The sequence below is a fragment of the Pristiophorus japonicus genome, unplaced genomic scaffold (genome assembly GCF_044704955.1).
Source record: "Pristiophorus japonicus isolate sPriJap1 unplaced genomic scaffold, sPriJap1.hap1 HAP1_SCAFFOLD_353, whole genome shotgun sequence".
Taxonomy (NCBI): Eukaryota; Metazoa; Chordata; class Chondrichthyes; family Pristiophoridae; genus Pristiophorus; species Pristiophorus japonicus.
Genome location: NW_027253358.1, coordinates 262,714 through 281,670, shown reverse-complemented (window position 1 = coordinate 281,670; position 18,957 = coordinate 262,714). Strand labels below are relative to the sequence as shown.

Sequence of the window (18,957 nt, the reverse complement as noted above, 5' to 3'; positions counted from 1 at the left end):
CCCTGCAGTGTCGGAGGGGCAGTACTGAGGGAGCCCTGCAGTGTCGGAGGGACAGACCCGAGGGATTGCTGCACTGGTGTTATCCCGGTGTTCTGGCCGATATTTATCCCTGAACCAACATCACTGAATCAGATACAAAAGACAAAATACTGCGGATGCTGGAATCTGGAATAAAACCTGGAAATCTCAGTGCGTCAGGCAGCATCTGTGGAGAGAAAGCAGAATTAACGTCTCGGGTCGATGACCCTTCGACAGAACAGCTAACTTTCACTAAAACAGGTGATCTGGTCATTATCACATTGCTGTTTGTGGGAGCTTGCTGTGTGCAAATTGGCTGCCACATTACAACAGTGACTACACTTCAAACGTCCTTCATTGGCTGTAAATCTCTTTGGAACGTCCTGAGGTCGTGAAAGGCACTATAAAAATGCAAGTCTTTCATTTCCGAGAATCATGGAATGATGCAGCACAGAAAGAGGCCATTCGGCCCGTCGTGCATGTGCCAGCTGTTTGATGGAACTATCCAATTAGTCCCACTCCCTGCTTTTTCATAGGCATTAAATGTTTCCCTTCCCTTCCAGTATTTATCCAATTACCTTTTGAGAGTTACTATTGAATCTGCTCCCAACACCCTTTCAGGCAGCGTGTTCCCGATCACAATAACTCGCTGTGTATAAAAAAATGTGATCAAGTTCTTTTGCCAATCACCTTAAACACGTGTCCTCTGGTTACCAGTCCTCCCACCACATTAAACACTTTCTCCTTATTTACTCCATCAAAACCAGTCATGATTTTGAACAGCTCGATGAAATCTTCTCTCAAACTTCTCTGCTCTGAGGAGAACTACCCCAGCTTCTCCAGTCTCTCCACATAACTGTAATCCCTCATCCCTGGAACCATGCTGGTCAATCTCTTCTGCACCCTCTCCAAGGCCTTGACATCCTTCCTGAGTTGAAACATAGGGCCCAAATTTCCACATGATTTGCGCCTGATTTTTAGGAGCAACGGGTGGAGAACGGACTATCTTAGAAATCGCAATTCTCCACATTTTTTTTTCTGCAGTTCTAGTCAGTTAGAACAGTTCCACTTTGGAACAGAATTTTTTCTTCAAAAGGGGGCGTGTCCGGCCACTGATGCCTGATTTGAAAGTTTCCACAGTGAAAACGTACTCCAAACTAACTTAGAATGGAGCAAGTGAAGATTTTTGTAGGACTGAAAAAACCTGTTCTACACATTAAAAAATCAGGTGCAGGTTACAAATTAGGCGTCCAGAACGAGGGGGGGGGGGGGAAGGGAACTCATTAAATTCTACAATAAATCCTTAGTTATACTTATACAAATATTATACAAATAAATCCAACCTGAATAAAAATTTATAAGCAAAGAAAAGATTAAATAAACCATGTTCCTACCTGTGTGAAAGTTCTTCAGGCAGGCCTTTCAGGCAGCGGTTTGCCGTCGGGACCAAAGGCTGAACGGGCCGGGCCCGAGATTTCGGGCAGGGCCCGTCCCCAGCACCAGAGGTAGGTGGCATTGGATCGGGTCGGGGAGAGAGGTTCGGTTCGGGTCGGCGGGGGTGGGGGAAGCAGGAGCGGCAGACGCAGGCGGGTCGGGTCGGGTCCGGTCCGGTCTGGGGGGGGGGCGGGGGAGCAGGAGCGGCAGACGCAGACGGGTCGGGTCGGGTCCGGTCCGGTCTGGGGGGGGGGCGGGGGAGCAGGAGCGGCAGCAACAGACAGGTCGAGTCGGGTCTGGTCCGGTCCGGTCCCGGGGGGGAGCAGGAGCAGCAGCGACAGACGGGTCGAGTCGGGTCCGGTCCGGTCCGGTCTGGGGGGGTGGGGGGAGCAGGAGCGGCAGACGCAGACGGGTCGGGTCGGGTCCGGTCTGGGGGGGGGGGGGGGGGGAGCAGGAGCGGCAGACGCAGACGGGTCGGGTCGGGTCCGGTCTGGGGGGGTGGGGGGAGCAGGAGCGGCAGACGCAGACGGGTCGGGTCGGGTCCGGTCTGGGGGGGGGGGGGGGGGAGCAGGAGCGGCAGCAACAGACGGGTCGAGTCGGGTCCGGTCTGGGGGGGGGGGGGGAGCAGGAGCGGCAGACGCAGACGGGTCGGGTCGGGTCCGGTCCGGTCTGGGGGGGTGGGGGGAGCAGGAGCGGCAGACGCAGACGGGTCGGGTCGGGTCCGGTCCGGTCTGGGGGGGAGGGGGGGGGAGCAGGAGCGGCAGCAACAGACGGGTCGAGTCGGGTCCGGTCCGGTCTGGGGGGGGGGTGGGGAGCAGGAGCGGCAGCGACAGACGGGTCGGGTCGGGTCTGGGGGGGGGGGGGGGGGGAGCGGCAGACGCAGACGGGTCGAGTCGGGTCCGGTCTGGGGGTGGGGGGGGGGCAGGAGCGGCAGACGCAGACGGGTCGAGTCGGGTCCGGTCTGGGGGGGGGGGGGGGGAGCAGGAGCGGCAGACGCAGGCGGGTCGGGTCGGGTCCGGTCCGGTCTGGGGGGTGGTGGGGGGAGCAGGAGCGGCAGACGCAGGCGGGTCGGGTCGGGTCCGGTCCGGTCTGGGGGGGGGCGGGGGGGAGCAGGAGCGGCAGTGACAGACAGGTCGAGTCGGGTCCGGTCCGGTCTGGGGGGGAGCAGGAGCGGCAGCGGCAGGCGGGTCGAGTCCAGTCCAGTCCGGGGTGGGGGAGTGGGGGGAGCAGGAGCCGCAGACGCAGACGGGTCCGGTCCGGGTGGGGGGGAAAGCGGGAGTCGGCAAGAAGCAGGAGCTGGCCGTGGGAGGAGCCTTATTCACGCAGCCCCAGTGAGGCCATTCGGCCAGGGCTAGGGGCTGCGTGCTTCGGGCCCCTCCCACACAGTTTCGGGCACCTGGAGCTACTGCACTTGCGCGCCCACTGTAGCGCGCATGTGCAGAGGTCCCGGCACTGTTTTCAGCACCGGGACCTGGCTCCGCCCCCTACAGCTCCTGCTGCGCCGCGCCGAGGGCCAGAGGACCTGCAGGGAGGTGGAGAATACGGAGGGTTTTTTTAGGCGCACTTTGTGGCGCGAAAAATGCGCGCCCAGCTCGGAGGGGTGCCCGTTTTTTATCGTGCGGAAACTTGGGCCCATAGAAACATAGAAATTTACAGCGCGGAAGGAGGCCACCTCGGCCCAGCATGTCCACGCCGGCCGACAAAGAGCCGCACGGCCCTTGGTCAACAGCCCTAAAGGTTACAAATAAACCCATGAACAATGATGGAAAGGCAAAGAGCACCCAGCCCAACTAGTCCGACTCACACAACTGCAACACCCCTTATACTAAAACATTCTACAGTCCACCCCAAATAGAGCCATGTGATCTCCTAGGAGAGGCAAAAACCAGATAAAAACCCAGGCCAATTTCGGGAGAAAAAATCTGGGAAAATTCCTCTCCGACCCATCCAGGCAATTGACACTAGTCCAGGAGATCACCCTGGCCGTATTCTATTCCCTGCAGTACTTACCATTATATCTGCTCCGTCCAACGAAAGGTCATCCAGTTGAATCCCAATTACCAGCTCTGGGTCCGTAACCCTGCAGGTTACTGCACTTTAAGTGCCCATCCAACCATCTCTTAAAAGTGGTGAGGGTTTCTGCATCCACCACTCTTCCAGGCGGCGAGTTCCAGATCCCCACAACCCTCTGCGTAAAGGAGCTCCCCCTCAAATCTCCTCTAAACCTTCCACCAACCACCTTAAAACTATGCCCCCTCGTAACAGACCCCTCCACCAATGGAAATAGACCCTTACCACTATGTCCAGGCCCCTTAATATTTTGCACACCTCAATGAGGTTCCTCTCAACCTCCTCGGGTCCAATGAGAGCAAACCCAACCTATCCAATCTGTCCTCATAACTAAGATTCTCCATTCCAGGCAGCATCCTAGTAAATCTCCTCTGCACCCTCTCGAGTGCAATCACATCCTTCCTATAATACGGTGACTAGAACTGCACGTAGCCTAACCAAAGTATTATACAATTTAAGCATAATCTCCCTGCTCTTATATTCTATGCTCCGGCCAATAAAGGCAAGCATTCCGTATGCCTTCTTAACCAACTTATCCACCTGGTCTGCTACTTTCAGGAATCTGTGGACAAGCACTCCAAGGTCCCTGTGTTCATCGACACTATTAAGTGGCCTAACGCTTAATGTGTATACCCTTTCCTTATTAACCCTCCCAATGTGCATCACCTCACACTTCTCTGAATTAAATTCCATTTGCCACTGCTCTGCCCACCTGACCAGTAGATTGATATCCTCCTGCAGCCCATGACTTTCCTCTTCATTATCAACCACACAGACAATTTTAATGTCGTCTGCAAACTTCTTAATCATACTCCCTATATTCAAATCTGAATCGTTGATAGATACCACAAAAAGCAAGGGACCCAGTACTGAACCCTGTGGAACCCCACTGGAAACATCCTTCCAGTCACAAAAACATCCATCAATCATTACCCTTTGCTTCCTACCTCCAAGCCAATTTTGGATCCAACTTGCCACTTTGCCCTGTATCCCATGGGCTTTAACCTTAATGACCAGTCTACCATGTGGAACCTTATCAAAAGCCTTACTAAAGTCCATATATACTACATCATACGCACTACCCTCATCGACCCTCTTGGTTATCCCCTCAAAAAATTCAATGTTAGTCAAACACGATCTTTAACAAATCCGTGCTGACTGTCCCTAATTAATCCTTGCCTTTCCAAGTGTAGATTTATCCTGTCTTTCAGGATTTTTTCCAATAATTTTGAGTTGACATACTCGAGCTGAGACCAAACCCCGTGTTTTGTAAAGGTTTAGCAGCGCTTCCTTTTGTACTCTATTCATAAAACTAAAGATCCGAAGCTTTTTTAACAGCCTGCTCAACCTGCCCTGCCACCTTCAAAGATTTGTGTACAGATACCCCCAGGTCTCTCTCTTCCTGCACCCCATTTAAAATTGTGCCATTTAGTTCATCATCCTTCTCCTCGTTCTTCCTACCAAAATGTATAATTTCACACTTCTCTTTGTTAAATCTAACCTGCCATATGTTGGCCCATTTCACCAGTCTGTCTACGTCCTCCTGAAGTCTCTTCCTATTCTCCTCACTGTTCACTACATTTCCCAGTTTTGTGTCATCTGCAAACTTTGAAGTTATGCCCAGTATGCCCAAGTCTAAGTCATTGATATGTATCAGAAAGAGCAGTGGTCCCAATACTGACCCCTGGGACACGGCTGTATCCCTCTCTCCCGTCTAATAAACAACCGTTCACCACTCCTGTCCGTTAACTGACCCTGAGCTAATTTGATGTGCATGCTGCCAATGCCCCTTTACTGCCATTGCCTTCCCCACTGTCCATGGAAACAACCATCACCATCATCATAGACAGTCCCTCGGAGTCGAGGAAGACTTGCTTCCACTCAAACTGAATTCTCAGGTGACTGAACAGTCCAGTATGGGAATTACAGTCTCTGTCACAGGTGGGACAGACAGTGGTTGAAGGAAAGGGTGGGCGGCGAGTCTGGTTTACCGCACGCTCCTTCCGTTGCCTGCGCTTGATTTCTGCACGCTCTCGGCGATGAGACTCGAGGTGCTCAGCGCCCTCCCGGATGCTCTTCCTCCACTTAGGGCGGTCTTTGGCCATGGACTCCCAGGTGTCAGTGGGTATGTTGCATTTTATCAACAACCACAGCATGGAGAGAAACAGAAAAATGGGGAAAGAAAAAATCAGAATAGCAGCCCAAGCTTTCCAGATTGCGATTTGCCCATTTCCCAGCCCGGCGCCGTGCTCTCTGAGTGAGATTGCTGGTTGCTACTGAACTAGAGAGGGTGAGTGGGACGAGCCTGTGTCCAATAGGACCTGCAATGAGAGTTTGTACCGAGGCCACCCGTTCGCAGTCAGTGAAATGTACGTGTTGTGTTTGCAGCTGCAGAGAGTGGCAGGTCGGAGGAAGGACGGCAGAAGAGGGGTGGATGTGCTGATGTCAGTAGAGGATGGTGCAGACTCAGCCAACAAGCAGTGTGAGAAGGGTCTCAGTCTCTTGGTGCAGCATGTGCTGGGGAAACCGCTGGATAAAACCCAGCAGTTATCCAACTGGGAGAAACGGCCTCTCCGGCTCAACCAGATCATTTACGCAGGTGAGCAGCTCCCATTAACCTCATCGTCAACATCAGAAATAGGAATAGGAGTAGGCCATACGGCCCCTCGAGCCTGCTCCGCCATTCAATAAGATCATGGCTGATCTGATCATGGACTCAGCTCCACTTCCCCACCCGCTCCCCATAACCCTTATCCCCTTATCGTTTAAGAAACTGTCTACTTCTGTCTTAATTTAATTCAATGTCCCAGCTTCCACAGCTCTCTGAGGCAGCGAATTCCACAGATTTACAACCCTCAGAGAAGAAATTTCTCCTCATCTCAGTTCTAAATGGGCGACCCCTTATTCTAAGATCATGCCCTCTAGTTCTAGTCACCCCCATCAGTGGAAATATCCTCTCTGCATCCACCTTGTCAAGCCCCCTCATAATCTTATATGTTTCGATAAGATCACCGCTCATTCTTCTGAATTCCAATAAGTAGAGGCCCAACCTGCTCAACCTTTCCTCATAAGTCAACCCCCTCATTTCCGGAATCAACCTAGTGAACCTTCTCTGAACTGCCTCCAAAGCAAGTATATCCTTTCGCAAATATGGATACAAAACTACACGCAGTACGCACACCTTGCGGCAGATACACACCGGGGGAGTCTGTGCGCTCAACGTCCCACACTTCTTCACAGTCCTCTCTCAGCTGTAAGGATCAGGTCTGAGAAATATCATCGGCTTCCAGGTTCTACAAATAGAGATCTGGGCCTGTGTTTCTGGGCTCGCTGTTGTCTGGTTACATCTCGAATGTGAGAGCTGGAGAGTGACTGAGATTCCTGAGGGACTCTTGTGCCCGATGCTGGGAAACACTATCTGTGATGTCAGCGTGGCTCAGTGGGCAGCACTCCCGCCTCTGGGTCAGAAGGTTGTGGGTTCAAACCCCACTCCAGAAACTTGAGCCCATAATCCAGGCTGACACTCCAGTGCAGTGCTGAGGCCGTGCTGCAGTGTCGGAGGTGTTGTCAGTAAACTGCCCTCTCAGGTGGTCATGGCGCTCTATGAAGTCGAGCAGGGGAGTTTTCCCCGGTGTCCTGGGGCCAATATTTATCCCTCATAACAAAAACAGATTATCTGCTCATTATCACACTGGCCCAGAAATCCCGGTTTCTCCTTCCCGCGGGCGTTCGACTGGATCCTAGAAAGAAAAAGCGCACTGCTGTTCCTGCAGCGCCCAAGCAAGTTCCCGGTCCTGAGGCCTCTCCTGACTACGTGTCGCAGCGCGTACACATCGCGTAGTCCGCAGGGCAGGAGCTGCAGTCACATGGCTCTGGGCAGCCAATCAGGTACAGTAAGTTCTCATTCATAATAATGGGATCTCCGTAAGTTGGACTTCCTATTTTTAGGAATGAGAAACCCCCCCCAAACACACACAACATTAATAAAAAATAGAAAAAATACACTGCATATTTAACATTAATTTAAATTAAAGTTATTCATGTATTATTAAAAATATATATTTTTTTGATTTAAAAAAAAATGAATTATGCTTTAAAATAAATTTAACATAGTGGGCAGGGTTTTTAAAAATAAAATGTTTTTTTAATTTTATTTTTTATGTTTTAAGTGTGTTTTAAAACTCTTACGCCAGTAACAGTAGGTTATGCGCCTGCTTTTATCAGGCGCAAGACTTTTCAGGACGTGCGCTGGGCAAGATACGGGTAAATCCCGCAATCCTGCCCACGCGACTGTCCTGGCTGTGGAGGTGCGTGCGATCTGTCCAGCTCCAGCTTGATAGATCGAAAAGCCAGTTTTCATCGCATGCGCATTGTGTGCTGCAAACCAGCTTTTGTGATATTTTCCCGGGCCCGTACACGCCCCGTACAGTTCTGGGAGGCCGGGATCTCTGCCGCAATGCTGTTTGTGGGAGCGTGTTGTGTGCAAATTGGCTGCCATGTTTCATATTTTCCGTCCCTGCATCTATCACCTCGCACACCCTGTACTGTAGGTACATTTGATTTAGCTCAGTCCACACGGGTCCACAATACCTGCTTTGGTACAATTGGCGGGAGACAGGAAATGAAGTGCCAACTGCCTCAGTGTGGTGCCAAGTCGTTCTGATCAGAAGGGGAAAATCATTCCATGTTCTCGCTCCTGATCACTGCCCGTCATCCCTGCTCAAAATGGCAACTGTGGAGATAAGGTTTGGGCTCAGCTGCAATGCCTGAATCTGAAGATCCCGTCACATGAAGCTGGTCCATCTGGATCAAATACAGGAGGGGACTCGGTGTCTGGACCTGTACCCAAGTGAGTCAGTCTGTGTGGGACTGTACCCCAGTGAGAGTCAGTGTGTGTGGAATTGTACCCCAGTGAGAGTCAGTGTGTGTGGGACTGTACCCCAGTGAGAGTCAGTGTGTGTGGGACTGTACCCCAGTGAGAGTCAGTGTGTGTGGAACTGTACCCCAGTGAGAGTCAGTCTGTGTGGGATTGTACCCCAGTGAGAGTCAGTGTGTGTGGAATTGTACCCCAGTGAGAGTCAGTCTGTGTGGGACTGTACCCCAGTGAGAGTCAGTGTGTGTGGGACTGTACCCCAGTGAGAGTCAGTCTGTGTGGGATTGTACCCCAGTGAGAGTCAGTGTGTGTGGAATTGTACCCCAGTGAGAGTCAGTGTGTGTGGGACTGTACCCCAGTGAGAGTCAGTGTGTGTGGGACTGTACCCCAGTGAGAGTCAGTGTGTGTGGGACTGTACCCCAGTGAGAGTCAGTCTGTGTGGGACTGTACCCCAGTGAGAGTCAGTGTGTGTGGGACTGTACCCCAGTGAGAGTCAGTGCTTCAGGAGCATAGAGGGAAGAAAGGAATGGGAAGCGGGAGAGTGAGTGAGGAGCTGACTGATTCCGTGTGCTTTGTGCAGCGGCGGACGCCTACTGCCTGCTGGAGGTTTATGATGCACTGCGTCGGGACCCACAACAATTCGGCCTGAGCCGCAGCCTTGAAGACTGCATGATGTGCAAAGTGGAGAAGAGGGGAAGGGAAAATAAGCCAAAGAAAAACAAGAACAGTCCGAGCATCACAGAGCAGGTAGGAGACAGCACAGCCAGATACAATCCATCAACTACCTGTGTGTGTGTGTGTCATTGTGGGCATGGAACAACTGGGGCGGAATGACGGGGAGTGAGGGGTCAGGGAGAGTGAGTGAGGGGTCGGGGAGAGCGAGTGAGGGGTCGGGGAGAGCGAGAGTGAGGTGTCGGGGAGAGAGAGAGTGAGGGGTCGGGGAGAGAGAGAGTGAGGGGTCGGGGAGAGAGAGTGAGGGGTCGGGGAGGGAGAGAGTGAGGGGTCGGGGAGGGAGAGAGTGAGGGGTCGGGGAGGGAGAGAGTGAGGGGTCGGGGAGAGAGAGAGTGAGGGGTCGGGGAGAGAGAGAGTGAGGGGTCGGGGAGGGAGAGAGTGAGGAGTCGGGGAGGGAGAGAATGCGGGGTCGGGGAGAGAGAGTGAGGGGTCGGGGAGAGCGAGAGAGGGGTCGGGGAGAGCGAGTGAGGGGTCGGTGAGAGAGAGAGTGAGGGGTCGGGGAGGGAGAGAGTGAGGGGTGGGGGAGAGTGAGGGGTCGGGGGAGAGCGAGAGTGAGGGATTGGGGGAGAGTGAGGGGTCGGTGAGAGAGAGAGGGAGGGGTCGGGGAGGGAGAGAGTGAGGGGTCGGGGAGGGAGAGAGTGAGGGGTCGGGGAGGGAGAGAGTGCGGGGTCGGGGAGAGCGAGTGAGTGGTCGGGGAGAGCGAGAGTGAGGGTCGGGGAGAGCGAGAGTGAGGGGTCGGGGAGAGCGAGTGAGGGGTCGGGGAGGGAGAGAGTGAGGGGTCGGGGAGGGAGAGAGTGAGGGGTGGGGGGGGGAAGAGAGAGGAATGGAGGGGGAAGAGAGTGAGGGATGGAGGGGGAAGAGAGTGAGGGATGGAGGGGGAAGAGAGTGAGGGATGGAGGGGGAAGAGAGTGAGGGGTGGGGGGGAAGAGAGTGAGGGGTGGGGGGGGGAAGAGTGAGGGGTGGGGGAGGGGATAGGGGTGGGGGAGGGGATGGGGAGGTGGGAGGGGGAAGCGGATCAGGGAGGGGGTAGGAAGGGGGAGGGGATGCGGATGTGGAGGGGGGAGGGGGAGCGGGATGGGGGGATGCTAGAGGGGGTGTGGGGGGGGAGCGGAGGTGGAGGGGGAGTGGGTGGGGAACAGAGGGGGAGGGGATGCGGGAGGTGGAGCGGGGAGGGGGTAGGAAGGGGGAGGGTTATCGGTGGGAGGGGATTGGGGAATGGGTGGGATGTGGGAGGGTGAGCGCATCGGGGAGGGGGAACAGGAGCCTGGAGGGAGACGTTTGCAGCAAGGGACGGAGAGCGGGGTTTGGGCCAGTAATCCCACGTTGCTGAATATTAAAATGTGTCACTGATATTGCGAACTTCTGCTCAGCCAGAGTTTGAAGTGCTTTTCCCCATGCAGTTTGTACAGGCCCCTCACACAGCACCGGACAAGATACCGTCATTCCCCCCGATATCACCCTCAGAATTCAGCGTGATCTGTGATAACATGCTGCAGGGGCTGGGCCGCTACCTCCGCTGTCTCGGAGTCGATGTGAAGATTCTGGAGAGTGAAGATGATCACAGGAAGGCTGCTGAGGTAAGTCACGGGGGACTCAGCTTGAACCAACGGGGGATGTCAACGGGGGATGTGAGGGAGAAGGGGTGGGGGGAAGGGGAGTGGGGGCGAGGGGGATCGGGGTGGGGAAGGGGAGAGGGTGCGGGGAAGGGGAGAGGGGGGAAGGGGGTGAGCGGTTGGGGGAGAGGGGGGAAGGGGAGAGGGGGTGCAGGAGAAGGGGCAGGGGGGAGGGGGTGAGGGAGCAGGTAGGGGTGGGGGAGAGGGGGGGTGGGGGGAAGGGGAGAGGAGGGCTCAGGGTGTAGGGGGAACGGGTAGTGGAGAGGGAGTGGTTTCGAGGGGATGGGGTGTGGATGAGAGGACGGGGAGGGAGTGGGGGAAGGGAAGTGGGGGTGAGGGAGAGGGGTTCGGGAAAGGGCTGTGGGGCAAGGGGTGTAGGGTGAAGGGCGAGAGGGTGGGGAGGGCAGAGGGGGGATGGGAGTTGGTACAGATGTGATGTGATCCATTTTGGCTGCAGAGCGGTGACTTTTAGAATGAGTCCGGTATCATTAAATTGCAGAGTGTAGAATCACGCTGATAGCAGGTCACTCTCACTGAGTGACTCCAGGGGCAGTGGTCACTCTCACTGAGTGACTCCAGGGGCAGTGGTCACTCTCACTGAGTGACTCCAGGGGCAGTGGTCAAACTCTCACTGAGTGACTCCAGGGGCAGTGGTCAGTCTCACTGAGTGACTCCAGGGGCAGTGGTCAAACTCTCACTGAGTGACTCCAGGGGCAGTGGTCAGTCTCTCACTGAGTGACTCCAGGGGCAGTGGTCACTCTCACTGAGTGACTCCAGGGGCAGTGGTCAGTCTCTCACTGAGTGACTCCAGGGGCAGTGGTCACTCTCACTGAGTGACTCCAGGGGCAGTTGTCACTCTCACTGAGTGACTCCAGGAGCAGTGGTCAGTCTCTCACTGAGTGACTCCAGGGGCAGTGGTCAGTCTCTCACTGAGTGACTCCAGGGGCAGTGGTCACTCTCACTGAGTGACTCCAGGGGCAGTGGTCAGTCTCTCACTGAGTGACTCCAGGGGCAGTGGTCACTCTCTCACTGAGTGACTCCAGGGGCAGTGGTCAAACTCTCACTGAGTGACTCCAGGAGCAGTGGTCACTCTCTCACTGAGTGACTCCAGGTGCAGTGGTCACTCTCTCACTGAGTGACTCCAGGGGCAGTGGTCAAACTCTCACTGAGTGACTCCAGGGGCAGTGGTCACTCTCACTGAGTGACTCCAGGTGCAGTGGTCACTCTCTCACTGAGTGACTCCAGGGGCAGTGGTCACTCTCACTGAGTGACTCCAGGTGCAGTGGTTACTCTCTCACTGAGTGACTCCAGGGGCAGTGGTCAAACTCTCACTGAGTGACTCCAGGTGCAGTGGTCACTCTCTCACTGAGTGACTCCAGGTGCAGTGGTTACTCTCTCACTGAGTGACTCCAGGGGCAGTGGTCAAACTCTCACTGAGTGACTCCAGGTGCAGTGGTCACTCTCTCACTGAGTGACTCCAGGCGCAGTGGTCACTCTCACTGAGTGACTCCAGGGGCAGTGGTCAATCTCTCACTGAGTGACTCCAGGGTCAGTTATCAGTCTCTCACTGAGTGACTCCAGGTGCAGTGGTCACTCTCTCACTGAGTGACTCCAGGGTCAGTTATCAGTCTCTCACTGAGTGACTCCAGGGGCAGTGATCACTCTCTCACTGAGTGACTCCAGGGTCAGTTATCACTCTCTCACTGAGTGACTCCAGGTGCAGTGGTCACTATCTCACTGAGTGACTCCAGGGCCAGTTGTCAATCTCTCACTGGCTCCAGGGGCAGTGATCACTCTCTCACTGAGTGACTCCAGGGTCAGTTATCAGTCTCTCACTGAGTGACTCCAGGGGCAGTGATCACTCTCTCACTGAGTGACTCCAGGGTCAGTTATCACTCTCTCACTGAGTGACTCCAGGGGCAGTGGTCACTCTCTCACTGAGTGACTCCAGGGGCAGTGGTCAATCTCTCACTGAGTGACTCCAGGTGCAGTGTTACTCTCTCACTGAGTGACTCCAGGGTCAGTGGTCAGTCTCTCACTGAGTGACTCCAGGGGCAGTGATCACTCTCTCACTGAGTGACTCCAGGGTCAGTTATCACTCTCTCACTGAGTGACTCCAGGGGCAGTGGTCACTCTCACTGAGTGACTCCAGGTGCAGTGGTCACTCTCTCACTGAGTGACTCCAGGGTCAATTGTCAGTCTCTCACTGAGTGACTCCAGGGGCAGTGGTCACTCTCTCACTGAGTGACTCCAGGCGCAGTGGTCACTCTCACTGAGTGACTCCAGGGGCAGTGGTCAATCTCTCACTGAGTGACTCCAGGGGCAGTGGTCACTCTCTCACTGAGTGACTCCAGGCGCAGTGGTCACTCTCACTGAGTGACTCCAGGGGCAGTGGTCAATCTCTCACTGGCTCCAGGGGCAGTGATCACTCTCTCACTGAGTGACTCCAGGGGCAGTGGTCAGTCTCTCACTGAGTGACTCCAGGTGCAGTGGTCAATCTCTCACTGAGTGACTCCAGGCGCAGTGGTCACTCTCACTGAGTGACTCCAGGGGCAGTGGTCAATCTCTCACTGGCTCCAGGGGCAGTGATCACTCTCTCACTGAGTGACTCCAGGGTCAGTTATCAGTCTCTCACTGAGTGACTCCAGGGGCAGTGGTCACTCTCTCACTGAGTGACTCCAGGGGCAGTGGTCAATCTCTCACTGAGTGACTCCAGGTGCAGTGTTACTCTCTCACTGAGTGACTCCAGGGTCAGTGGTCACTCTCTCACTGAGTGACTCCAGGGTCAGTGGTCACTCTCTCATTGAGTGACTCCAGGCGCAGTGGTCACTCTCACTGAGTGACTCCAGGGGCAATGGTCAATCTCTCACTGGCTCCAGGGGCAGTGCTCACTCTCTCACTGAGTGACTCCAGGGTCAGTTATCAGTCTCTCACTGAGTGACTCCAGGGGCAGTGATCACTCTCTCACTGAGTGACTCCAGGGTCAGTTATCACTCTCTCACTGAGTGACTCCAGGGGCAGTGGTCACTCTCTCACTGAGTGACTCCAGGGGCAGTGGTCAATCTCTCACTGAGTGACTCCAGGTGCAGTGTTACTCTCTCACTGAGTGACTCCAGGGTCAGTGGTCAGTCTCTCACTGAGTGACTCCAGGTGCAGTGGTCACTCTCTCACTGAGTGACTCCAGGGACAGTGGTCACTCTCTCACTGAGTGACTCCAGGGTCAGTGGTCACTCTCTCACTGAGTGACTCCAGGGTCAGTGGTCAATCTCTCACTGAGTGACTCCAGGCGCAGTGGTCACTCTCACTGAGTGACTCCAGGGGCAGTGGTCAATCTCACTGGCTCCAGGGGCAGTGATCACTCTCTCACTGAGTGACTCCAGGGTCAGTTATCAGTCTCTCACTGAGTGACTCCAGGGGCAGTGATCACTCTCTCACTGAGTGACTCCAGGGTCAGTTATCACTCTCTCACTGAGTGACTCCAGGGGCAGTGGTCACTCTCTCACTGAGTGACTCCAGGGGCAGTGGTCAATCTCTCACTGAGTGACTCCAGGTGCAGTGTTACTCTCTCACTGAGTGACTCCAGGGTCAGTGGTCAGTCTCTCACTGAGTGACTCCAGGTGCAGTGGTTACTCTCTCACTGAGTGACTCCAGGGGCAGTGGTCACTCTCACACTGACTCCAGGGGCAGTGGTCAATCTCTCACTGACTCCAGGGGCAGTGGTCAATCTCTCACTGACTCCCGGGGCAGTGGTCACTCTCTCACTGAGTGACTCCAGGGACAGTGGTCACTCAGAGTGACTCCAGGGGCAGTGGTCACTCTCATTGAGTGACTCCAGGGGCAATGGTCACTCTCACACTGACTCCAGGGGCAGTGGTCAATCTCTCACTGACTCCAGGGGCAGTGGTCAATCTCTCACTGACTCCTGGGGCAGTGGTCACTCTCTCACTGAGTGACTCCAGGGACAGTGGTCACTCAGAGTGACTCCAGGGGCAGTGGTCACTCTCATTGAGTGACTCCAGGGGCAATGGTCACTCTCACACTGACTCCAGGGGCAGTGGTCAATCTCTCACTGACTCCAGGGGCAGTGGTCAATCTCTCATTGACTCCCGGGGCAGTGGTCACTCTCTCACTGAGTGACTCCAAGGGCAGTGGTCACTCTCAGAGTGACTCCAGGGGCACTGGTCACTCTCACTGAGTGACTCCAGGGGCAGTGGTCACTCTCACTGAGTGATTCCTTTGACGGGGATCTTGCTGAAGTTCCTGCCATTTATCTGATGTTGCGCTCTGTCTCCCGGATTGTTCTCCCTTCTGCATCCAACATCACAGTCCCCACCCACAGTCTGCAGCGTGATCGGGACTCTGCTTAGTGATTGCTTCACTGGTTAGTGATTGCTTCACTGGTTGGTTATCGGTTCTCTGGTTAGTGGTCAGGACTCTGGTTAGCAATGTTGAAAGCTGTGAGATGTGATGATATGTTAGAGGGGTCATCAAACAAGGCCATAAGGGTTGAATAGAAGAACAAAAAAGGAGTGATCACACTACGGGGAGAGTACTATAGAACCCCAAACAGTGAGAGGCAGATACAAGAGCAAATATGTGGGCAAATTGCTGCAAAGTACAAAAACTATAGAACTGTAATAGTGGGGGATTTCAACTACCCTAATATTAACTGGGAAAAAGGTAGTGTAAATGGTACAGAGGGTGCGGAATTCCTAAAATGCATTCAGGAGAACTTCTTTCGCCAGTATGTAACAAGCCCAACATGGGAGGGACTTGGTTTTGGGGAATGAAGCTGGGCAGGTGGAAGGGGTATCAGTGGGAGAGCATTTTGGTACTAGTGATCATAATTCAATTAGATTTAGGGTAGTTATGGAAAAGGACAAAGATAGACCAGGAATAAAAGTTCTCAATTGGGGAAAAGCTAATTTTGCTGAGCTGAGATGGGATTTGACTAAAGTGGACTGGAAACAGCTACTTGATGGTAAATCAATGTCAGAGCAGTGGGAGGCATTCAAGGAGGAGATCCGGAGGGTACAGAGCAAGTATGTTCCCTTTTAAAAAAAAAAATAGCTGGGGCTAACAAATCTAGTGCCCCCTCAGATGTCAAGGGACATACAGGGTAGGATGAAGAAATAAAGGGAAGTTGATGACAGATACCGAAAACTCAATACTGCAGAAACTCTAGTGGCATATCAAAAGTGCAGGGGTGCAATTAAAAAATATATTAGGAAAGCAAAGAGAGGGCATGAAAAAATGTTGGCAAGTAAAATCAGGGAAAACCCAAAGATGTTTTATAAATACATTAAGCGCAAGAGGATAACTAGAGAAAGAGTGGGGCCTATTAGAGACCGTGAGAGTAATCTGTGTGGAGGTAGAAGACGTGGGTATGACTCTTAATGAGCTTTCACAAAAGAGAGGAGCATGAAATGTATCCCAGGCAGTTAAGTGAAGCAAAAGAGGAAATAGCAGAGGCTCTGACCATCATTTTCCAATCCTCTCTGGCTTCAGGTGTGGTGCCAGAGAATTGGAGGACTGCTAATGTTGTACCTTTGTTTAAGAAGGGAGAAAAGGATAGACCGAGTAATTACAGGACAGTCAGCCTAACCTCAGTGGTGGGAAAATTATTGGAAAAAATCCTGAGGGACAGGATAAATCTTCATTTGGAAAGATATGGATTAATCAGGGACAATCAGCACGATTTGTTATGGGTAGATCGTGTCTGACTAACTTGATTGAAGTTTTCGAGGAGGTAACCAGGAGGGTCGATGAGGGCAGTGCGCATGATGTAGTGTATATGGATTTTAGCAAAGCTTTTGATAAGGTCCCACATGGCAGACTGGTCACAAATAAAAGCCCATGGGACCCAGTGCTAAGTGACAAGTTGGATCCAAAATTGGCTCAGAGGCAGGAAGCAGAGAAGAAACGGATGTTTTTGTGACTGGAAGGCTGTTTCCAGTGGGGTTCTGCAGAGCTCAGTGCTGGGTCCTTTGCTTTTTGTGGTTATACATCAATGACTAAAATAGTCTTGTAGTTGATAATGAAGAAGAAAGCTGCGGACTGCAGGAAGATATCAATGAACTGGTCAGGTGGGCAGAACAGTGGCAAATGGAATTCAATCCAGAGAAGTGTGAGGTAATGCGTTTGGGGAGGGCTAACAAGGCAAGGGAATACACTTTAAATGGTAGGACACTGAAATGTGTCGAGGAACAAAGGGACCTTGGAGTGCATGTTCACAGATCCCTGAAGGTAGCAGGACAGGTAGATAAGGTGGTTAAGAATGCATATGGAATGCTTGCCTTTATTAGCCGAGGCATAGAAGACAAGAGCAGGGAGGTTATGCTTGAACTGCATAAAACACTGTTGGGCCACAGCTGGAGTACTGTGTGCAGTTCTGGTGACGGCATTACAGGAAGGATGTGATTGCACTGAAAAGGATGCAGAGGAGATTTACCAGGATGTTGCCTGGACTGGAGAATTATGGCTACCCACAGTCCTGCCACAGAGGGTGGTGGGGGTCTGGAACTCACTGCCTGAAAGGGTGGTAGAGGCAGAAACCCTCACCACATTTAAAAATACTTGGATGTGCACCTGAAGTGCTGTAACCTACAGGGCTACGAACCTAGAGCTGGAAAGTGGGATTAGGCTGGATAGCTCTTGGTCGGCCGGCGCGCACACGATGGGCCGAAATAGCCTCCTTCCATGCTGTAAATTTCTATCATTCTATGGTCAGGACGTCTTGAGGTCATGAAAGGTGCTATATAAATACAAGTCTCTCTTCCTTTGTGAGGAGCAAAGCTGCCCTTTACACTGGCCTGATGCTGCTCCGATTGTTACCGCGCCCTCCTGCATTGCTAGGTTGAAAGTCTCAGTGTGGATCAATGCCTTCTACACATACTTTGAGTTTGGATTGTGGGTGCTGGCCCTGGCTACTCAGACCATGGAGCTCCCAGGCCCAGGCACTGCTCTGTGCCAAATCTGCTGAGCCCAACCAGGGCAGCATTTGGCCTCAGTGCCCTGAGTTAGGTAATCAGCCAGGGTTCCTGCTCCTGATGCTGTGCAGACATCCCTGCCGCAAAGCGCACGTGTGATAGCCAATTGAGCTCAGTCACATGCCCAGCTGTGAGAGCTCCCATGGTGGAATTCCCTGATGACCCTCTGCATCTACAATCGCACTTGAAGACTGGTGACTGGACCGGGGAGCAGAGGTGCTTGTGGAATCGAGCCTGAGCAGAGGGGTGGGAATGAAATGGGAGGCACTGTTTGTATCCTATGGGGGTTGTGTAAAGATTGTGGCAGTGTGTTTGATATTGAGTTTACTGAATCCCTGTTCTTGAATCAGTGCTGGCCATGGTGTGCCTCTCACCCTGTTAACATTGGATCACGGCCTGCATGTCGTCGTGGAGCAGGCGAAGGACGTTGACAAACTTTTGGGGCATCCAAAACGGAGCAGGACGCTCCATAAGCCCTCACGGTTGACAGTGTCAAAGGCCTTTTTAAGTTTGAAAAAGGCCTTGTATAAGGGCTGGTGCTGCTCCCTGCATTTTTCCTGCAGTTGTCGTGCTGCAAAGATCAGGGGTCACAGTCTAAAGATAAGGAGTAAGCCATCTCGGACCGAGATGAGGAGAAACTTTTTCACCCAGAGAATTGTGAACCTGTGAAATTCTCTACCACAGAAAGTTGTTCAGTCCAGTTCGTTGGATATATTCAAAAGGGAGTTAGATGTGGCCCTTAGGGCTAAAGGAATCAGGGGGTATGGAGAGAAGGAGTGGGGTACTGAAGTTGCATGATCAGCCATGATCATATTGAATGGTGATGCAGGCTCCAAGGGCCGAATGGCCTTCTCCTGTAACTATTTTCTATGTTTTTATGTCTGTTGTGCCCCGTAGGGGACAAAATCCTCACTGTGATTCTGGGAGGAGCTCCTCGGCCACAGGGAGAAGACAGTTGAAGAGAACTCTCGCGACAACCTTCCCAGTGGCTGATGGGGAGATTTCCCTGTAGTTGCCGCAGTCGGACTTGCCTCCCTTTTTGCAGGCCACATTGTCCGTACACCAGACACGAGGCTCCCTAAGCAATTGCTCTATGCGGAGCTCCTTCACGGCAAACGAGCCAAAGGTGGGCAGCGGAAACATTACAAGGAGACCCTCAAAGCCTCCCTGGTAAAGTGTGACATCCCTACTGAGTCCCTGGCCGAAGACCGCCCTAAGTGGAGCAAGT

At 53.3% G+C, this 18,957-nt stretch overlaps 1 protein-coding gene across 1 annotated transcript in view; it reads left to right on the top strand.

The window, feature by feature from the left end:
• Window positions 1-18,957, top strand: part of LOC139250226 (exonuclease mut-7 homolog) — a 347,320-nt gene that overhangs the window by 316,093 nt on the left and 12,270 nt on the right. The window contains exons 19-21 of the mRNA XM_070872721.1: window positions 5,911-6,121; window positions 8,976-9,142; window positions 10,528-10,704. Of these exons, the coding sequence (XP_070728822.1) occupies window positions 5,911-6,121; window positions 8,976-9,142; window positions 10,528-10,704 (555 nt within the window). The remainder of the gene's footprint in view (window positions 1-5,910; window positions 6,122-8,975; window positions 9,143-10,527; window positions 10,705-18,957) is intronic.